Consider the following 23,600-nt stretch of genomic DNA (forward strand, 5'->3'; position numbering starts at 1 on the left):
GTTCCTTCTTCTTTTTGCAGCTAAGAATCTGTGAAAGAAACCTGAATTCTCATCCCCTTCTTTTAGCCAATGAAGCTTGCTTTTTTGAACATGATTTCTTTCTTCCACCCTATGAATGCTCATTAAATCAGCTTTCAATGAGGAACAGAAGGCTAATGCATCTGGGTTTAGGCCGGAGAGTTTTGCTATGCTGTCACAAATTTCAATTTCTTTTAACAACTCCTCTTCTTTCCTTATGAGTGTTTCCTGGAGATTTCCATTCCATATTTTTAGTGCAGCCTTTACTTTTCTCAATTTCCCACAATTTTTATATTGTTACATATGTTCATGGACTGAATGGAAACTTCATTAAATCTGTTTTTATCTACAAAGCCAATAAAAATATATTTGCATACAAATCCAATGAAAATATATTTATATACAAAGCCAATAAAAAATAAATTACTTTCGTAGATGTTATATACAAAATTGGAAAAGAAAATACCAAGACACTGAGATTATTGCACCTCATATTTCTCAATTGATATGATTTAGTTGTAACAATTTCACAAGTTTGAGTAGGTTAATTTTAAAAATCAAGAGGGTAACTGTAACTCCAGTAGCTCAGTGGCATGTTTTGCAATTATCCTTATAAAAACGATAAATAAATAAAGGATTCCTCAAATCACCTGCTCCCCTTCTTCATCGCAATATCCAATCAAAGCCACAAGATTTCGGTGGTGTAACCTTGAGAGTAATTGTATTTCAGTTAGGAACTCTTTTTCACCCTGCAGTGAGCCCTCCTGTGCACGTTTGATAGCAACAGCCGTGCTATCTGCTAGAATTCCTTTGTAAACCTTTCCATAACCACCTTGACCAACTACCGTGGAACAATGAAAATTGTTTGTAGCTAGGGCCATTTCACGATAACCATATTCCTTAACGCCCTCTATCTTTATGGAGGTTTTTGACACTGCATAGATCAAATGTTTTTATTATTATTCTATGTAAGTGCTCTCTTTCATTAAAATCGGATGAAAACATACCAAGCATGTTAAAATTGATTGACACATTATCTCATAAAAAGTCGATAACGAAATGGTGCAACTCAACTATGTTCCGCCATACCAAGCATCGCTCAATTGCCATATGAGTGTGCTAGTAACCACGTTTTGAATCACCCACCCTCAATTCTACTAAAAATAAAAGTTTAATCTAATATCTTCTTTTCTATATAAAAATTAAAAAACAACAACAAAAAGCAAAAAAACAAAAAACCTTAACTTTGTTCCTAACAAGCAACAATTGAAAGATATCATCATCAAGCTTTTACCAACAGGAAAGGGCAATGATGGCAAAGAGATCTCGTGTTTCGACGAGAAGGAAGAATAGCTAGAGAAAATGGAAACAAAATTTATTACTGATATTTATAACCATCAAGTACAAGGCAATTCAATCAATACACAAGGATTGTTAATTCATGCTGCGTAGACCTTCAAACCCCATGAACCAAAAACTTGTTTGAATTCTCCGTCCAATCTTGATGGATAATCCTGAATTGTCTGGACAGGACACAGCCACAAATGGTAACGAACTACTATGACTACATCGCTTATTGGCATAAAGATATGAAAATATTTAAAAATGTCCAAGTAAAACTTTATTTAATCTTCCTGTAAGGTCATTATGCCAATCAACCATATTTACCTGGCCCATCCCAGTCAAACAATCTTCATAATCACAAATAAGAATAAATAAATAAATAACTTTTAATATCTATCAGCACATGCAAAGTTGAGTTTATATCTCAAGCATATACTAGATATATAAATTTAATTATATGGTAACATATTTGTAAATCCCCTCTTTCGTTACACATTGACTTAAACTACAAATGCATAAACAAGTTCAAGCTTCTGATACTCATTCCTACACAGAACCAAAACATAGTTTATATGAAGGGAAATTTTCAAAAATGGTAAAATTGGCAAAATATTTACACTTGTGACAAAATTGTGTGTAGTGTGTTTTTATCCTTCAGTGGTTTTTTGTCATGTGTAAATATTTTGTTTTTTTATTATTATTCTCAAGTTCTCTCTCCCCTCTCTCCTCTCTCCTCCTTCCTCTTTCCTTCAGGCTGCCAGCAAATCCTCCCGGATTTCTCCCTGCCGATGGAATATTAAAGATACAATATGGAAGTAGTAGTCAGTTGAAAAGTCCTACAGTCTCACTACCACACTTGGAAAGAGGGAGATTGAATTCATGTTGAAGATGTGGAAGCTTGCAAAATCTTGTCAGTCTCTGAAAATCAACTTGAATGGTTTATGAAAGCAGTCTCGGAATTATTAAGAGGGCCAAAGGATAAGTACTTCCAAAAGCTTGGTGATTTGGATAGAGAAAGATTGAAGGTTTTTAAGTTCAAAGCAAAGATTGGTTGGGTGTTACTCTGCGTTTATTGGCCTAAATCAGGAGGTCATTCAAATTTAAGGGTGTGCTCAAGGGAAAATAAACAGGGATGGAGGTCTTTTCTCAACATGCTGGAGAAGTTCTCTTCTAAGGAGGAAAATGCCAAATGGTTTTCACGTAATCACTCCAAGAATACCTTTTCATCTTTGGCAAGCAATACGGGTTATGCAGAAAAGGTTAAAACTAAAGATAGTAACGTTTCTGTCACGAAGAAAGGTAAAGAGGAAGTTGTTGATGCTGTAGTTCAGACTGATACAAAATGCAGGGATGGTCCTTCTGGTTCTTCCCCTGTTTTGAAGCCAGAAAAACAGTCAATGGGTGGTTAAGAACACTGAAGTTGTTCAAGCTAAATTCGAGCATTGTTGGATTGTTACTAGACTCTTTACTTTGACAATTGGAGAGACATTCAGAAACTGCTGGAATCTATTTTCAAGCAAAGATCGTTATAAATCCTTTGTTTCATGAAAATGCTCTCATAAGTCTTGATCAAGGATCGATCAAGGACATCATCAATGAGGAAGGGAAATGGCAGGTGATGGGTTCTTTTCATCTCAAATTTGACAAATGGGATAAACACAAACATAGTCGGCTGCTTGTCACAAAAGGTTTTGGCTGGTTAAAAATCAAGAACCGCCCTTTGCATTATAGGTGCAGAAAAACTTTTGAGGTTATTGGCGAACATTCTGGGGGACTTGAGAACATTGCTACAAAAACACTAAATCTTACAAACTGCGATGAGCAATGATTCAAGTCAAGCAGAATTTATGCGGTTTTATGTCCTCAACTATTGAAATTACAGATTTTAAGAGAGGAAATATATTATTGAATTTTGGAGATTTTGAAAGTTTGAATCCCCCCAGTTCAATTAGAGATACCCTTATGGTTAGAGATTTTAAAAATCCCAATGATCAATTGAGAATTAGGGAGGCTTTGCAAGATGAAGAGGTAGATGTGTCATTTTTCCCCCTGTTTTAAACGTTCCGAAATCCACCTATGCATCTCTCTCCATAGCACGAAACCTGTTCGAAGCTCTAAAACATTTTCATGATCCCTCATCGAAGAAGAAGACAAAGGTGTTCAGGCAGGCCGAAATAGTATTAAATGCATCGGAGAACAAAGAGTCACATTTAAAGGGTTTTGTTAAACCAGTTAAAGACAGTTGTCCGAATAAGTTTGTGGGCCCACAACTAATTGATTCTTCTTTTAAAAATCCAGGAGTCTCAAAAGGTGCCTTTAAATAATATCATGCGTGGTTACGAGTTTAGCACAGGAAATACCGCTGCCCGCTCCTCGCAATCATTGCAAAAGTCCAACAGTCTTCCTCTCAACGGCTCGCTATCAGTCAATGTCCCCTTGTCTTCACCAGAAGTTATGACTTTAAACAAGTTAAATCATAGTAAAGGAAAGAAAAAAGGTTGTACCCCGAAGTTCTTCCCGAAGCATTTTATTCGAAAACAGACATCTTTTAATAACGCTTGGATTGCTCTTTTAAAATTTGAATCATTTGGACCATGCTCTCTCAAAGCTCCAAAATTGGCTCCCCAACATAAACCACCTTTCAAGCCCTCTCGGAAGAAAATCCAGATCTCTTGGAGGTTTGCAGCTCCAAATCCCAAGCATCTGCTTATCTTAACAGGTCAGTCAGTGCTTCCCCTACTCCTAAGATTTTCAATTACTTGAGTTTCACGACCTAATACAAAGATCACTTTATTATGAGGTACTCCATGCCACTCTGCTGGCTCTATCTAGAAGAAGGCGAATGTTGAGTTAGACTCGCCTTTCAGTGTTAGTAGCATAGATTCAACGGGTTTGAAAAGTCCTTATGATTATAAGGCTGATGCGGAAGTAGAGGGAGTGGATTTGAACGTTATGTTTGAAGCAGATTGTGCCCCTTTAGGTGAAGCCCCTGGTCCTTCCCTTTAAAATTAAGAGGTTTGCCGAAGGATCTGGTGTCCATAGTCAATGATTTTAGTATAATCTGGTTCGAGCAAGCTATCCTGTCACTTCACTTTTGTTATTTCTCACCAATGAAAGTAGTTTCCTGGAATACAAGGGGCCTGAAAGATCCATCCAAGCACATAGCTCCCAAGAAATTTCTTAAGACCCTTAATACGAAAGTGGTCATGATACAGAAGTCTAAAATGGAGAGTTTTAACGATGTTTTTATAAAATCATTATGGAGCTCCAAAGAAATCAGCTAGGACTTTGTGGAATCAGTAGGCTTTTCTGGGGGAATTCTCACTATGTGGGACAAGAGTAGGATTACAGTGGTTGAAACCATTAAAGGGATGTTTTCTTTTTCAATTAAATGCTCCACAGTCTGCAAAAAGAGTTGTTGGATTACCAATGTGTATGGCCCTTGCAAATACAAAGAAAGAAGATTCATGTGGCCAGAGCTTTTATCTCTATTAGAATGTTGTGTTGAGGCTTGGTGTATGGGTGGAGATTTTAATGTTATTCGTTGGGCCCACAAACATTTTCCTTTGGCAGAAGCACAAGAGGAATGAGGTTATTTAACTTCTTTGATTTGCTCAAACCTCACGGAAATTCAACTTCAAAACAGTAGATAGACCTGGTCTAGAGAAGGTGGCACAGTTTCTAGATCCTTATTGGATAGATTTTTCATACATAAATAATGGGATGAAGTTCCTGAAAATACTAGGGTTTCCCACAAAGCACGTACCTTCTCTGACCACTTTTATTTTTGGAGGCTGGAGTGCTTTTATGGGGGCCCTCCTCCCCCTTTAGATTTTGTAATAGTTGGTTGATGATCAAAGATTGTAATCAAGTCATCAAAGGAGTCCTGAACAGTTCCAATGGTAATGGTTGGGTCGACTTCATTCTACATGAAGAGCTGAGAAAAGTTAAAGCAGCAATCAAAGCTTGGAATGCTTCTTTTCAAGCTTCTCTTAAACAGAAAGAAGACAGTTTGTTGAATGACTTGGAAACTTGTGACTCAATTGCACAATCAGTTGGTTTAAATGATGATGAGTTGGCCTTCAGATCCACCCATCAAGCGGAATTACTAAGTTTATAAAGAATTGAAGAGAGGAACTCAGAAAAGTAAATCGAATTGGCTGGTTGTTGGGGATGAGAACACTGGTTTTTTCAGCCGTTTACTTAGCACAAAAAAAAGAAGGAACCTAATTGGGGAGTTGGTTGATTGGCAAGGGACAGCAACAAAGTCCTTTCGAGACATTGAAAGCCTCGTTTTGGGTTTCTTTGATGTTCTTTACAGAGGGATTCCAGGGAACAGATTCATTCCATTTATTACTGACTGGCCTTGTGTCACTCCAGTTAGAATGCACTACTTGTTACCCGCTTCTCAGATGAAGAAATCTTCAAGTCAGTAAAGGCTCTTGGAAGAAACAAAGCTCCAGATCTGGATGGCTTTGCCACGGATTTCCTTGTTAAGCATTGGCCTAAGCTCAAGTGCAATTCTAAAATCTGCTTGATGATTTACACAGTAATGGAAAGTTAAATGCTTGTGTCCAAGAAAACTTCATTTGTTTGATACAAAAGAAAGAAGATGCGGTCCATGTTAAAGACTTCAAACCAATCAGCCTCGCTACCCTAACCTACAAGGCCAAAATTTTGGCGCAACATTTGAAACAGGTTATGGATTCAATTATAAGTCCATTCCAAAGTGCATTCATTGAAGGAAGGCAAATTCTAGATCCAGTTTTAATAGCTAATGAGGTAGTAGAAGATTATCGGGCTAAGAAGAAAAAGGGATGGATTTTGAAGCTTGACCTTGAAGAAGCCTTTGAAAGAGTAGATTGGGGATTTCTTGAAAAGGTATTGCATTGCAAAACATTCAGCTCCAAATGGTCAGTTTGGATGTTGGGGTGTTTGAAAAATTCTCGTTTTTCCATATTCATCTACGGGAAACCAAGGGGCAGAATTGTGGCTTCTAGAGGCATTCGGCAAGGAGATCCTCAATTCCTTTTCTATTTCTTCTTGTCAGCGAGGTTCTAGGAGCTATCATCAATAAGCTATACATTAATGGGCATTCTGAAGGCTTCGTGGTTGGAAAGGAGAAGATACATATTCCCATCCTCAAATACATCGATGATACACTCCTGTTTTATCAGGATATACATCTCCAAACCTATGATTGAACCATGTTCAAAATTTGTCTTTTATAACTACAGTATTTATTACTACTGACAGGATGAGGTTTCAATATTAAGCCCTCATCATTTCTTGTATAACATATTAGAAAGTTATTTATATTCCTGGTCACGAACTAGCATCTAAATCATAGCCCTCATGTGTAGCCATATTATACCATTCACTAATGATGAACTTCTAACACTAGGTATGAGGCACATAAAATAGCACATCCTAATTTGTAAGAAAAAATACTTACAATGACGCCTTCTTGAGATGTGGTGGCCCCTCATACGTGATCTTATGATAAAAATAAAAACAATTGCAGATAGCATTGCTCCACCAGCTATTGCTCCTAATATTATTCCCGCCAATGCCCCTTTACTCATAGTAGAATCAGACGATGGTGTGATAAATACTGCAATAAAAGAAATAAAAATAATAAATAAAACCCTTCAAGTAAAAAAAAATTGAAGGATTGGGATAATAATGTGATAGTACCTCGTGATATTTTATATTATATATTGAACATTCAGAATAAAGCAGAGTACATAATATTTTATATTATATATTGAACATTCAGAATAAAGCAGGATTGGGATAAAATAACATTCAGTACAAAATACTGCAATAAAAGAAATAAAAATAATAAATAAAACCCTTCAAGTAAAAAAAAATTGAAGGATTGGGATAATAATGTGATAGTACCTCGTGATATTTTATATTATATATTGAACATTCAGAATAAAGCAGAGTACATAATAACCCTTTACATAGGGGAAAACCTCAAAGAAACCACTAAAAGAAAATATATAAATGGAAAATATAATAAGCCATAAATCCTAATTCCCTTTTAACACCCTCTCTCAAACTCAACGTGTTAGAATGACAAACAACTTGAGTTTGTGAAGAAAGCTTCCGAATCAAATAAGTAGATCTATGATAGAATCAGAAACCCACGAAGAATAAAACACAAAAAGAATTTTTAGGCCAAAAACAAAAACCCACGAAGAACAAAACAGTTTATGCGCTGGAAACATGGATCCTATCCTAATATAGAGTTCTATAAGAAAACCTATGAAGAACAAAATAAGAACTTCCAGGCCGAAACAAAGATCCCCAAAGAGAGATCTACAACAAAACCCATAAACAACTGATTTGAAGACGGAATAGAGACCAAATACAGCAACAAACCAACATATCTCAATGCCTGGAGCACAAAGGAACTTATCCCATGCGGATCTCGGCGACAGCATATGATAGGGCTGATGGGATGAGTATGGCGGAGGTGGAAACAGACCCACGAACGGGACAAAGGTCACTGGTACGTGGTCTTAGACAACGAGTCTGTGGATCAAGACAAATCTGCCCACTGATGGCTACTGGATCGACAGAGGCAGAGATTGGACAAGGGTGTGACAACTAGGGTTCAATAAGACAAAACTTAAGCTCTGATACTATGACATTTCATATAATATTGAATATTCACAATAATGCAGAGTATATAATGACCTCTTTACATAGGGAAAGACCTCAAAGAAACCACCCAAGGAAAATATATAAATGGAAAATACCAAAACAGAAAAAAATAATGCAAAATATAATAAGTAATAAATCCTAATTTCCTTTTAAGTTAGATAGCCGCAGTCATCTGTTCATATTAGTTGCAATGGTGCCAAAATGGCTATGTTCAACAAGCTTGAAATCAAAGAAAATGTCACTGTCATCATAAGTATTTTCTATTGTCAACAACTAATTGACGTAAGCCTCTTTAATTAAAAGTGCATACAAAACCATCATACCGAAGAAAAAGTCACCATTATATACAGAAAATAATATAAAAGAACAGTTTATTTTACAAAGATAATCAAAACATGCATTTATCTAGCAACTGACCGAACAAACAACTAAGAAGCAAAGACACTGACATGCAACACGAATACGACACGACAACAAGCCAATTTCCAAAAAAGTAGGACTCAACACTTTTTTTTTTTTTGGAAACAGAGCCAAACTACTTTATTAATAATAACAACTCAAAGAACGAGAGAGTTATACAATGAACGTAATAAAGAAGCATAAAATATGCCAAAAAACAGAGCAATAAGTGAGGGGGGATCAGAAGGTACACCCGGACAACTCAACTAGGTTGACACCCCTTAGCACCAAAACAACATATCCCAATTAAAGCTAGAGATAAAATATGCCAAAATACAAGGGAGACATAGTCCAGCCAAATACAGAAGAGCTGAGACAGATAAAGAAAATAAATTGGGGACACGTTTTTTTCATACAATAAATATGTTGTGCCTATAAACATATTGTGAAATATTACCTTTAAAAATTAAAATATTTAACATCCTAGCTTCATTTGTCTTCAATGATCATTTTTTAATTAATTTCAATACGACTACGAAGATGACACTGCCATCTTAATTTTAAATAACAAAAGTAAATGTAACTACTGTAAGGCAAAAAGAACAAAAGGGAAAAAAGAATTAACAAAAGGAAAAAAGATAAAAATAGAGAAAAAAGAGTCTAAACGGAAAACAAAGCAGAAATGGAAAAAAGAAATAAAACTGAAGATATGAAAAACAGAAATCAGGGAGAAAAAGAAACCAAAGTTGCCGGATGCGTGGTGGATGATTGACAAATTAAAGTTTAAAATATTGCTTTTACCTTGGCTGCCCCAAGCCAGTATTTCTTATAGTTTTAGTAAGGGCTTAAAGTGCCCAGAGTGGAATGCTGGAGGGTCAGATTGTTTTTTGTTTTTTTTTTTTTTTCAGCTCACGTGTCCTTGACATGTCCCCAAGGTGTCCCTGCTTTGTCTCGCTGTGTCAGCAATAAGAAAAATAATAAAATAATAGACACGTGAGCTGGTGTGTCAGACATGTCAGTGTTGGATACGTGTCGGACATCAACACTTGGCCACTTCAGGAGTGTCAATGCTTCTTAGATAAACAACCCATATAAGGTCACCAATGTGCCACAGACAGAGTTCCCATTTTATAGAACGGATATTATTTAGAAATCACAAATATCCAATTCTTTCAACAGGTAACATGGAACCAAAGGTAAAAGTGAGCTTTTATAACAATCTTTAGTCTTGGATAGTTTAATAAATGTTAAATTGCAAGATTAATTGCTAAACTTTCGGTGTCTTTTTGGTCATTAAACTTTCAAAAGTCCCAAATAGGCCTCTTTGAATTTTACTTTGAATTTTATGTCCATTAGGTTCCTAAACTTCAAATCTAATAGAACCTTAACTTTCAATTTTGTGTCCAATTAAACTTTTCAATTTGGTATTTAATAGATCATTGACTTATTCAACATTTTTTTAAGTTTTATAGATCTATTAAACATATAATTGCAATTTTCGGTTCTATTAGACAAAATCAAATTTACATTTAATAAATAATTATAAATTCATTTTTTAAATTTGATATTTGGAGACTTATTACAAATTTTTAAAATTTTACATACCAAATAGACACAAATCTGAAAATTCAAGGATTATACTTGTAATTTAATGTTAAATAAAAGAGTTGATATCCCAACAAAATACAGCAGAGAAGTTTTCAAGACTAACCCTTCTTATAAACGTCGGATATTGTCAAGCTGAGAAGTTCATATGGTCCAAATATATCACTGTCTTGAATTTTCCAATTTGTAAACTTGGAAACAATTCGTAAAACCTCACTGTCATTGAACATGTGAGAACTATTGCTATCAGCAACATAAAGAGGGAAAAGCTTTAGGCTCATTCTTAATCGAGGACCTTTTTCCCACACAGCAGAACCAATGTCCAATTGTTCAAGATGTACCTTAAGACCACTGGTGAGATATTCCTCAAACATAAGTTGATATGGACTGAAATGTGAGAATCCAGGACTTTTTAAACGATATCCAATTAGAAGAGGTGCAGAACAGATACAAGATGACGGGCATTTTGCTGAGTAACATTCGTAAGAAGGTGGGCATATTGGGCCAGAACAACCAAGAGAGTTATTTGTTGGAATGTCAATTATATCCTCACTCTCAGATCCACAAAAGTCCAGCAGGCTGTTATTAGCACAAGCGGGATTTCCATGAAGCCTGAAATTTAGAGGGAAAAAAGAAAAGAAAGTAACATCAACTTGTGAAGTTTGGTTGTACGCTGTGCACATGTATACTTGCAGCCAGAAATATGTGAAGGGTGATTGTTCACTCTGCACCGATGGATCAAGTAGTTCACATGCATTATGGTGATTGAAGATATAATTATTTGCATAAAAGTCGTATTGTACTAATTTCGATCTACCAAAGTTAAGAGGAAGAAGCAAACCAGACAGAAACATTCAGAGGGAGATGAATGCTTCCCAAAATATCTGAAAAATTATTGTTCTGCAACTCTCTGCAGTATGGAAGAGGCAAAAATAAATATTTGGTAAATGAACTGCATTCTGTTATGAACGTATATTAATTCCCATTGCAACAAAATAAGTTAACAAGTCATTTTGGAAGAAATTTGAGTGTTTGGCTACCACTCAAAGTAGATTTTCATGTGTACTTAAATAATTTTTTATCAAAACTGTGTAAATAAAAATGGGTTTTTTGAAAACCACTTTTTCTTAAGTCAATCTAAATGAGCCCTCAGTTACTTCAGGTCTTACACTGTAAGACTATCCAGAGAATTGAGCGTCCTGCTTTGCCATATGGTGGATGGGACAGAGCCATTCAATGAATTATTTGCAACTGACCTGCCATGAGAAACTGACCAAATAATCATTACTTTGAACATTGAGTAATATGTTAGATTAATCAGCAACTTCAACCCAAAGTGAATGCTTGGAGAGACAAATCTACTTTGCCCATCCTTAGAAAGTTGTTGGTTGTATCCTTCGTGTTTTTTTTTTTTCTTTTTTTCTTTTTTTTTTTTTTGTTAAATAAGAAAAAGGGACTAATGCTTCAATACACAAGACCTCCAATTAGAAAGTCAATATAAGAGACAAACACAACTAATGAAGATGAATACAGGCCAAATAAGATGAAAAAGCTTCAACTAAGAATTACAAAAACCTTAGAGAGAGACACCATAAGAATCTAAGAGATAAACTGCTGAAAAAGTAATTTTCTCTTATTACTTTTAGAAAGAAATGGTTACTTAAATAGAAGAAACACTCATTACAAATAAGAAAAATAAAAATACAGCAAATATAACACAATCAATACAATAAATATATTAACCAAAAAGAAAATAATCAACACTGCCCCTTAAGTAGTTTGAAGATATCCTTCATGGTCAACTTGTCAATCAAATTGTATTTTTAAACAAAAATGAAACTTTTCATTGGTTTAGTGAAAAGATATTCCAGTCAACTAGTTGAATTGGCAATTTGGAAGACCTTTAGTTAGCCCATCTGCAATTTGCTCTATTGTTGGAAAGTATGAAATGCATATTACTTCTACATCTCTTTTTTTTAAAAGAAGACGAACCTCTTTATTAGTGATAAAATCTCAAATAACAAGAGGTGCACCCATGACCCAACTAGGTTAAGAATAATAAAGAAGCATAAAGCAAAAAGCCCTAGGGGATCAAAAAGTGCACCCTATTAGGTTGACACCCCCTTAGCACCAAAGCATCATATCTCATATCTAAGCATGAACAAAACAAAGAAAATAAAAAGAGAAAGTACAAACTATGGACAAAATAACATAGGCCGAGACTAGAAAAAAAGACTAAAAAAATGATGTAAAGACAAACAAAACTACAGCTGCTGAGTGATACAAAAATGAGGCTGGAAACAATGCTGGATGAAAATTAAGAGGCTGGTTGGGAGAGGAAAGCTGCCCAGTTGAGATAAATATCTTGAATAGAGTAAGCCCCGAACTTCTAATTTAAGGAAATCCAAGCTGCTACACTTCTTTCTGCAGAGAGAAAAACTTCTGAACATGGCTTTTCTTTGTCATGGAATAACTTCTGATTTCTTTCAAACCACGGAGCAGCAAAAAGATGAGAAAGGGCAAAATAAGAACAGATGAGCTGAAGTCTCATTTGCTTTCAAACAGAGGGTGCAAACTGAGGGAAGAAAGCACTTGTTGGAGGCCTTCTTTTGAAGTATATCAGCATTGTTGAGAGACCCAAAAATCATCACCCAAATCAGAATATTAACTCTCCGGGGGCTGGAAGACTTCCATAAGGCTTTAAATAAATGATTATCCATTGGGCGAATTGAATGCAAATGGGCCGAGAGAGATTTAACCGTAAAACACCATGGGGATCAATAGACCAAACCTTGTGATCTTCTAAATCAAGAACTTGTTCACCTAAGAGAAGGGAGAGGAATGATTCAAATTCGACAATTTCAGCATCTTTTAAACTTCTTCTGAATGGTAGGGACCAAGAGAGGGTAGCAAAATCCCAATGATCAGCAACTAAGCCTTGGGGAAGTAAGGCTATTCTATAAAGTAGGGAAAAAAGGCCTTTTAGAGGTGAGGTTCCAACCTAAATGTCTGACCAAAAACTTGTTCTACTACCTTCCAAGTTTAGTTAATGCCAGAGATTCCACCGACCTCCACACCTTTGAGATGCTAAACCATGGGCTCCTTAAACTATTTCCGGACTTTTCCAATGTGAACCAATCAAAAGGCTCTTTACCGTGGATGCTACAAATAATTTTCCTCCCAAAGGAAAAATCTTCCATAGCAAATCTCCAGCCCCATTTTGCTAACAAGGCAGAATTGTGAGTTTTGAGGGCTCCAAGGCCAAGACCCACACCCTTTAAGGAAAGAGAAACCAAATTCCATTTGACAAGATGGTTAAGCTTGCTACCGGAAGAACCTTCCCAAAAGAAATTTCTTGTGATTTTTTCCAAGGGAGACTGCCACATTTTGTGGGATAGATAATAAGTTGGGAGGCTTGTCAAGACTGCATTGCACAAAATTTGTCTTCCTCCTCTAGGGATGTTAAAGTGCTTCCATCTATCTAGTTTCTTATGAATACGATCGATGACCGGTTGCCAGAAATCTTGATGCTGAGGATAGCCTCCTAAAGGGAGACTTAAGTATACAATAGGTAAGTTTTCTGCCTTGCAGCTCATACGGTCAGCGGTTTGCAGTAGGATGTCCTCGGGTATACTAACTCCACTAAGAGCTGATTTTTCCCAATTAACTTTCTGTCTTGAACACAATTCAAAGAGTCTAATAGCTTCCTTGAGCTTGAGAAGCATTTGATAATCAAATTTACAGAAAAGGAGGGTATCATCAGTAAATTGCAGCAAGGGGAGGTGTATCAAATCCTTGCCCACAAGGAAGCCCTCATACTAACCACAAAGGTAAAACTTGTTGATGATGGCTGCTAAAACTTCACTTACAAGGAGAAAAGGGAAGGGCGAAAGGAGGTCCCCTTGACGAATACCTCTTGAATAAGTTATTGAGGCATATATTGACTCGGACTGGACAGGATCTGTTGTTGACAGAAAGTCTACCTCCAGTTATTGTAATTTGTTTGGGGTAATCTTGTAACTTGGAGGAGCAAAACGCGAAGTGTTGTGGCCAGGAGCAGTGCTGAGTCGAATATAGAGCTATGAGTTTGGGAATATGTGAGGAAATTTGGCTCCATAAAGTCCTATCTGATCTTCATCAAGAATGTGAGACTCCATTGAAGCTCTTTTGTTATAATAAAGCTGCTATTAGTATTGCTAACAACCTAGTTCAGCATGATAGAACTAAACATGTTGAGATTGATCAACATTTCATCAAAGAAAGACTTGACAGTGGGAGCATATGCATTCCGTACATCCCTTCGAGTCGACAGGTTGCTGATGTCCTCGTCAAGGGACTTCTTAAACCAAACTTCGACTTTTGTGTTAGCAAGTTGAACCTCATTGATATTTACGTCCCAACTTGAGGGGGAGTGTTAGAATTAGTGGGCTTAGCCCATTGGGGAGAATTACCCTAAATATTCTTTCTTCTTTTATCTCTTTGTACTTTTCTATTTATTCTTCTCTTGTACCTATTGTACGATTATCAGAAAATAATAAAACTAAAATCATCGTGGTTTTTCTCCTAATTCTTGGGTTTCTACGTAAGCTTCGTTTCGTGTTTATTGCTTTCAATAGTATTCACCCCTTCCTTTGGCACACTAGCGGGAAGGAGAATTTGAGTTTGAGAAGCCCGTGGGTTAATATTTCAAGAGAACAGTGCAAGATTGAAGCACTAGCCACTTTCTGAATTGGAAATGGCAGCTGAGTGTTGTTGTTTTTTTTTTTTTGGACTGATCCATGGCTGGATAATATTCCTTAAACAACAAGTTCCCTAGATTATCTATTGCCCTATTGCCTAAAGGGTAAATTTCTAAGCACTGAGATAGCCAAACTAGTTCTAGAAGATTATTGAAGGAGGTGGAGGTCGTTGACTTTCAATCATTGATGAAGATGATTTCTTTAAATGGGAAAATGGTAAACTCTATCCCAGATAACAAAGTTTGGTCCCTAGAACCAAGTGGCTGCTTCAGTGTCAAATTCATGGTTAATTATCTATCACTTGCTTCTCCCATTGATGCTTCATTATATAGAAGGCTTTGAAAAACTAAGAGCCCTAAAAGAGTCAACATACCCGTGTGGATTATGCTTCAAGGGAATTTAAATTGTGCCTCTTCTCTCTGGAAAACCTTTCCTCTCACTGCCTATCACCACAATATGTGCCATCTATGTTGTATGAATCAAGACCTTCAACACCTTTTTCAAGTGTCCTATGCAGTTAATTGTCGGTGTAGGCTGCTGCAAATTTTAAATTTCATATGGGTTTTTGATGGCAGCTTTAGTGGTAATGCACTGCAAATTCCCTCTGGACCAAATTCAAAGAAAACCTCATCAATTTTATGGTGCAATGCAGTCAAGGCCTTATTAGTAGAAATATAGTTTGAAAGAAATCAGCGCGTTTTCCACTATACGGCTTCACTATGGTCCGATCGATTTGAGTATGCCTGTTTAAATGCTTCATCATGGTGCTCCATGGTCAAAGGATTTCAAGATTACTCCACACAGGACATTCATCTCAACTGGCAAGCTTTTATTGTTTGTCTTTTGAGTCCAGCTAAGCTGAGTTAGGGAAGGGACCTTTTTTTGCCCTATTTAGATTTTTCTTTTAGTCTTTTGTTAATGATAGGCTGCTGATGTAAAGGTCTTATGTTTTGGACCATTTTTACCAGCTCAATGTCATTTCACTTCTCTATTTCTTAGGTACGATGAGGAAGCTAAGGGGGTGTCAACCTAGTCGAGATATTCAGGTACGACTACAGATCCCTAGTTCTTTAATTGCTCATTGTATAACCCTCTTGTACTTTGAGCTCTACCTCATTTTCATAATAAATGAGATCCGAATCCTTTTCAAAAAAAATACTAATAAACCAACGAAACTAATTCTAATCCTAATCAATCAAAGATTTGACCAAGATAGCCAAATTTACCCAAATCCATACACTACACTACATCATGGCTGAAGATAAAATCCACTCACAATTTTTGAAGATGTGGTAAACGCGAAAGACTGGATGGTATGGTGCCAGTTAGACGGTTGTCGGATAAGATGCTGCATTTCATATATAGATAAGAAAAATATCAAACGGACATTCAACGTCATATTTTTATTGCAGGTTTTAAATCTTCAAAGTTTTTTAATCGAACACTGAAGTTTTATTTACTTAAGATAAAGATGAGATTCTTACATGGTTGTGATATTCTCAGAGAGTTTACTTCGAGGAATCAATCCACTTAGTTGATTGGAACTTAAATCTCTGAAATACAAAGAAACAGTAAAGATATTAGAGTCAATTTTGAAGACATCTACCGGTTATATTCATGAAGCCCATATAACAAAGACGTCATATATCTACACTTACACACAAGAAACCTAATTTAGACTTACAGATAACCGAGGTTCTTTATTCTGCTCAGATCAGGAATTGACCCTTGCAAGGTACAGTTCCTTAGACTCCTGTGCAAAATCAATCATAAAGACAACCAATACATTTACGTCAGTACAACTCCACATTTTTTTTTTTAACAGAAACATGAAGTAATGAAATGAGACTAATACTGAAATTACAAAAGAGGAGACAAAACATAAAGCTATTAAAAGCTTGCCAGTATAAGAATAGAAAATCAAAACTAGACCAATATATCAAATAAAAGAAGAGAATAAAAGCTTAACATAGAAAGAGACTTCTTCTAGGACTGATTGAATTCTGAAACAATCAAAAACCCTTTTCTTATTTGGTCATTATATATAAAAGTTCTTACATCAATGCCTATATATATGTGTATGCATATGGCAGCGATTTCATTTTTTTTTTTAATGAGACAAAACTTCTTTATTAATGATAAAATCTCAAAGTACAAGAATTATATACGTTGAGAATAATAAAGAAGCATAAAGAGCAAAAAGCTAGAGATCAGAAAGTGCACCTGAGCATCTCAACTAGGTTGATACCCCCTTGGGACCAAAACATCATATTCCAAATATAACACTAATCAAAACAGAGAAAATAAATAGTACAACATATATAAGTCCAGCAGAGAAACACAGGCCGAGACTATTAAAGAACTAAAAATTGATGAAAAACATAAACAAAAGCTACAGCTATTTGAATGATACAAGTCTGAGGCTAGATCCAATACTAGATGAGGATTAAGGGGTTGATTAGGAGAGGAAAGCTGCGAAGTTGAGATAAATATCTTGAATAGAGTAAGCCCCGAACTCCTTGTTTAAGGAAACCCAAGCTGCTACACTTCTTTCTGCAGTGAAGACTTCTGAGCACGACTTTTCTTTGTTGTGAAAGATCCTCTGGTTTCTTTCAAACCACAGTTCGGAAAGGATGGTCAACGCTTTCCTTATTTGGTCATTGAATAAAATTCTAGCATTCCTTTCAAGAATTGACCAAGAATCATTCTATCATTTTAGGTGTGGTCAAGTGGTCATTTATCCAACGATTGTCCTTAACAAGAAACCTCGCAATTAAAGAATACACAACAGAAGCAAGGGATGAACAAGAAGACATAATTGAGTAGGAGGATCAGCAGTCGCATTCGGACATCTCAATTAGGCTGACACCCCCTTTGCGCCTTCATCATATTCATGAAGTGGAAATAAAAGAAAATCCTTACTCTAGGCTCATATTAGCCAATACAAGAACAACATAAAAGCCACAAAAACAAGGCCAAAATCAAATAACTAATCTGTCCATACAAAACGTAAAAACAGAATGGCAGCAAAGAGAAAACAAAAATCAGTCCTTGTTTATGCAGAAAAACTGGTTGAAGCAGAGGGCTATTCCAAAAGTCATGTTGTCTGAAGACTTCAAAGTGGTGAGGCTATAAAGGCTGGCCAATTTAACAAAATTTTCTGCAAAGAGTACTCCTGAAAAATTTTGGATAATGAACACCATGAAGTTGCATTCAGACAAGCAAATTCAAAACGGTCCATCCATGTCGATGATTTATCATGGAAAACCCTTTGATTTCTTTCAAACCAAACTTCAATTAAGAGTGCTTTCACTGCGTTAACCCACAAGAAAGCAGCTGTCTTCTTCTTCAAGGCTGGACCGGCAAGGATTTGAGTCACAATCTTCTCAAAATCTTGGTCAAAAACCCAACAAATATTAAGAGTTCGGAGAAGATGGAACCAACATTTAGATGCAAAGACACAGTCAAATAATAGGTGCTGGTTATTCTCCAGATTATCCCCCTTGGACTGTTAGATTGCCAAAACCTTTTGTACAAGAAAATATCCATTGGTGAAGAAGATGTAAAGAGGTGCTTAACCAAGGATTTGACCGAGGAGACAGTTTCAGAAGGTAGTCTAAGGATGACACATTCAACGATTCTTGTTGTCTTCATTTGCAAAAGCTTGAAGCAAACTTTCTTCCTGATATTTTCGAGCTCTTTCACCATCCACGTGCCATGATTTCAGAATGCTCTTTATACTTCGAAGCTTTGAATAAATGGAAAAGCCAGCCCATCCTTGATGGTTTCCAGAGGTCAAGGAGTTCGTTGTAAGTTGGCAACACTGTTTATCAAGCAACCAACTGTTTGCAAAACCGAAATGGAGAGGGACCCCATTGCACCAGCTTCTAACAAAATGGGGAAAATATCATAAGCAAGTCCTTTTTTTCGAGAAACTCTGGTGTCAACAAAGATTTTATCCCAATCAGCATATACTAGGAATCTGTCCGGCAGAGAGCGTGAGACTGACCTTCCTTCTCTTGATCATGTGAATTTGCCATTAGATAAAGGAATTTCTAACAACTCTGACTCTCTAATGAACTTATTGAAATTTCCCATTCCCCTGGTCAATCTTCCTACTGGAAATTGATCTTGTACCTTTCGAGTGATGTTGAAATCCCCTCCCATACACCATGCTCCTGTACAGAGGTCTGAAAGAAGAGACAACTCCTGCTAAATATGGTTTCTACCTCGATAATGTGTGGGCCATAAATGTTTGAAATCCAACAGATTTTCTATTGATTGTGTTGCACTTTATTGAAAGAGAATGACTTCGTTTCAGGACTTCAATAACTGACAACTTACTTCCATCCCACATAATCAGCAATCCTCCTGGATCTGTCATTAGCTTCAACAAGGTCCCAACAAATTCTTTTTGAGCTCCATAATGCCTTAAGTACCAAACACATCATGTGTAGTCCAAAAGGTTTTTTTATCCCCAACCATCGACACTCATACTCAAAGACACTTCTTTAGAACAAAATGCACAATCAATTGAAAGGTGAGCACTGTTATTATAAATAGTGAGAACAGTGAAAACATGGTGTCTAAGAAGTTGGTTTGAGCACGGTTATTATAGATAATAGAAGCGGTGAATATTTTAGTGAGAAATTAAGTGAGCCTAGTGTCACGCCCCAAAAATAGACCCCCAAAATTTTTCGAAATTAAGCCTCCTTAGCATTGCCCAAGAGGAGCCAACCAAGTCCCACACAGTCCAAAGGCCCTAAGAAAACAAGCAAAGTCACGCAGGGGTCATGACACAGCCGTTGGAGCCCACGGACGCATGAGCGGCAGCCAAGCGCGCGCGGCCCTGGCATGGCATGGGCGCGCGCGCGACACAGGCAGGCGCACGCGGCACAACGCGCGCGCACGATGGGTAGGCGGGCGCGCACGGCATCGCGCCCGAGCGCGCGGAAGATGGGCAGATGCGCGCGGCATCCGCGCGCCCGCAACGGACAGCGCGCATGGCAGACGCGCGCGCGCTTGATGTCACAATCGTAACTTCTCAACACGATTGTGCGGCACTTGTTTAGCTCGGTTAACAAGTCAGCCGTTCAAAATTCGGAATCCGCGGACAAACTCGCGGTATGATGTAGCCTCCCTCCTCGTTCTTGAGAAAATGTTTTTATAAAACGGGAAAGAGAAATTAAATAGTTGAAAACATCATAAAGAAAGCATTGAAGACTGTCAATTGCAAAGAAAATAGCTTAACTTGCAGAGAGTGCGACAAGGCTTGGGCGGGGGTCGGACTAGTCATGTACCCCCTAGTACATATTGAGATTTTTGGCCTTGGCACGCTTGTATATGAAAAAGCCGAAATGTCACACTGTGACTCGGCGACACCTAAACGAAAGAATTAATCTAAGCTACTTTCAAGACATAAAGATAAAGTGATTTAGGGGTATTCGGGCATACGGCCATCGGTAAATAATACCTTGGACGATTGTGCCCTTGACATTCTCCCCCACCTAAATGGTTGACGTCCCCGTCAACTGGCGAAGCTTGAAATCTTCAATCTTCTGCTTCCACGCTTCAAGGTCTTCGACACGCTCCCAGCTGGTCTCCTCCACAGGAAGGTTCTTCCACTTTACTAGATACTCGTGGATCCTTCGTGTGGGTCTTCTGCCCCTCCTTACTCGCTCGGCCAGAATTTCTTCAACATCTTTGTCTTCCTTCTGACTAAGGTCGATAATTGGGCGAGTTACGATATTCCGCTGCAGGTCCTCCGTGTCTTGATGGTACAGTTTCAGGTTACTAACATGAATTATTGGGTAGATTTTCATCCATGTGGGCAACACAACTCTATAAGAAGTATTCCCTACCTTTTTCAGCACTTGAACTGGTCCTTCGTACTTCCTGACGAGACGTTGGTCTTTGCGTCCTCGAAACCTGACTTGCTCGGGTCGTAGTTTGATGAGTACCTGGTCTCCCGCTCGAAACTCAAGAGGCCGTCGCTTCTTATCTGCCCACTTCTTCATCCGCTTCGATGCTTTTTCTAAGTACGCTCGGGCGATGTCGTTTGTCTGTTTCCACTCCTTCGTGAAATTGAGGGCTTGAGGGTTCTTCCCTGCAAAGGGATGATCAACAAGGTGTGGCGGTACTGGTTGTCTCCCAGAAACAATCTCAAATGGGCTTCTCCCTGTAGATGAACTTGTCTGAGCGTTGAAACAGAATTGGGCTACGTCCAACAGCTGGACCCAGTTCTTTTGCCTTGCGTTTACAAAATGGCGCAAGTATTCTTCGAGCATGCAGTTGAATCGCTCAGTCTAGCCGTCAGTTTGGGGATGGTAGCTTGAGGATATGTTCAGACTTGTCCCCAAGAAGGAAAATAATTCCGTCTAGAAGGAGCCAATGAATCTACCATCCCTGTCGCTCACTATACTTGCCGGGACTCCCCACAACTTAACAACATGCTTAAAGAACAATTGAGCTGTCATTTCTGCTGAACACTGCTTGGTGGTGGGGATGAAGGTGGCGTACTTTGAAAAACGATCAATGATGACTAAGATGGTTTCAAAGTCGCCTACCTTAGGAAGATGGGTGATGAAGTCCATAGAGACACTCTCCCAAGGTCTTGTTGGAACCGGTAGAGGGTCGAGAAGTCCAGCAACCTTCACTTTCTCTACTTTGTCTTGTTGGCAGATGAGATATGTCTTAGTGTACTGCATGACATCATCTCTCATATTCGGCCAAAAGTAGCCCTTCTTCAACAGGGCGTACATCCGCTGCCATCCGGGATGGCCAGCCCATAGAGTGTCGTGACACTCATACAACAATTACCTCCTTAAGTCCCTTGCTCTTGGAACATACAGTCGATTGCCCTTTGTGACTAACAAGTCTTCCTCGACCCAAAACTGTCGTGTTTTGCCCGCCTTCACTAAATTCATGACATTCTGAGCGGCATGATCCTTCTGTAGGAACTCTCTCAAGGTGTCTCTAACCGACCCGCCAATCTCGCTCCCCCGGAGGTGAGCTAATAGGCATATGGCAGCATGTTCTTGTTTTCGACTTAGGGCATCAGCAGCCTGGTTATTCGACCCCTTCTTGTGTTCAAATTCAAAGTCGAACTCGGCCAGAAATTCCTGCCATCTTGCTTGTTTCGAAGTCTTTGGCTGGGTAAAGAAGTGGCAGGTTGCACTGTTGTCCGTCTTCACTACAAACGTCGAACCTAGTAGGTATTGTCTCCAGGCCCTCAAACAATGTACTACTGCGAGCATTTCTTTTTCGGACACAGTATACTTCCTTTCGGCTGCATTTAATTTTCGACTTTCGTATGCAATCGGGTGTCCATTCTGTAGGAGCACACCCCCCAACGCATAATCAGACGCATCTGTCTCGACTTCGAAAGGTTTGGTCACATCCGCAATCCCTAGAAGTGGCCCCTCCATCATGGCTTGTTTTAGGCCGTCGAAGGCGGCTTGGCACTCGAGGTCCCAATTCCAGTGAACGTCTTTTTTCAGTAGTTCAGTCAGCGGGCTTGCTCGTTTGGAGAATCCCTCGACAAATCGACGATAGTAATTTGCCAGCCCGAGGAAGGAGCGTAGCTCCGAGACTGATTTCGGCATTGCTCAGTCGCGTATCGCAACAATCTTCCCTTCTTCCATTCCAATTCGGCCACACTCTATCACATGGCCCAAGAAGTTTATCCGCTCTTGTGCAAAAGAGCATTTTTCTCTTTTGACATACAGCTGATTCTCTTTTAATTTTTGAAAAACCTTTTGCAGGTGGTCTTTATGTTCCTCCATGGTCGTACTATAGACCACTATATCATCCAGGTAGACTACTACGAATTTATCGAGATATTCGTGGAAGACCTGGTTCATCAACGTACAGAAGGTGGCAAGGGCATTGGTGAGACCAAATGGCATTACGAGGAATTCGAACGCACCATATCGGGTGACACAGGTTGTCTTCGGCTCATCTCCCTCTGCAATTCTTACTTGGTAGTACCCCGACCGCAAGTCTAACTTTGAAAAATATTTCGCCCCATGTAAGCGATCGAACAAGTCAGTAATTATGGGAAGAGGATACTTGTTGCAAACCGTGAGTTTATTCAGGGCACGATAATCAATGCACAATCGTAAACTCCCATCTTTCTTCTTCTGGAAAAGAACCGGGGCCCCATACGGAGCTTTTGCAGGTCTAATGAACCCTGCATTCAGTAGCTCATCTAACTGTTTTCGAAGTTCAGCTAACTCCGGAGGCGCCATACGATAAGCATTCTTCGCAGGCGGTTTTGCCCCTGGCACCAACTCGATCTCATGATCAATCATTCTCCGAGGTGGCAAAGACTTGGGCAAACTATCGGGCATCACATCACGGTACTTCTCTAGTACGCGCACGATCTCCTTAGGGACTGTCTCCCTTGAGTTCTCTGACGAATTGAGTGGGATGGCCATAAATGTTGGTTCGTCTCGAGAGAGACCCTTCTTTAATTGCATGCCGGAGATCATTTTCAACCCATCTGGCTGACGTAGGTCAGTCTGTACAACCGAGGGTGTAGGTCCAGTGATCACCAAGCATTTGGCCAAAGGCATTGGGATTACTTGATGTTCGTCGAGTAGGAACTCCATTCCCAGTACCACATCAAAGTCATCCATTTTTACTACTACAAAGTCTACGAGGCCACTCCATCCTCCTAATCTTATCATCGTTCGTTTCACTAGTCCGATGATAGGTAGGGCAGTAGAATTCACAGCTTTCATTCTTCCTGCATCCTTCTCCCAGCGGAGATTCAAACGTTTAGCTTCTGCTACTGTTATGAAATTGTGAGTGGCACCG

At 38.4% G+C, this 23,600-nt stretch overlaps 1 protein-coding gene across 3 annotated transcripts in view; it reads right to left on the bottom strand.

The window, feature by feature from the left end:
- The window catches only part of LOC103497010 (probable LRR receptor-like serine/threonine-protein kinase At1g06840), a 52,664-nt gene that overhangs the window by 14,849 nt on the left and 14,215 nt on the right, over positions 1-23,600 (bottom strand). For all 3 annotated transcript variants that reach the window (XM_008459062.3, XM_051080347.1, XM_051080348.1), the window contains 8 exons: positions 16,465-16,533; positions 16,265-16,333; positions 16,057-16,128; positions 11,211-11,297; positions 10,883-10,951; positions 10,148-10,653; positions 6,818-6,976; positions 669-952 (listed from right to left, as the gene is read on the bottom strand). In XM_008459062.3, coding sequence (XP_008457284.2) covers positions 669-952; positions 6,818-6,976; positions 10,148-10,653; positions 10,883-10,951; positions 11,211-11,297; positions 16,057-16,128; positions 16,265-16,333; positions 16,465-16,533 — 1,315 coding nt within the window. The remainder of the gene's footprint in view (positions 1-668; positions 953-6,817; positions 6,977-10,147; positions 10,654-10,882; positions 10,952-11,210; positions 11,298-16,056; positions 16,129-16,264; positions 16,334-16,464; positions 16,534-23,600) is intronic.

This window comes from Cucumis melo, chromosome 12 (assembly GCF_025177605.1).
Source record: "Cucumis melo cultivar AY chromosome 12, USDA_Cmelo_AY_1.0, whole genome shotgun sequence".
Taxonomy (NCBI): Eukaryota; Viridiplantae; Streptophyta; class Magnoliopsida; order Cucurbitales; family Cucurbitaceae; genus Cucumis; species Cucumis melo.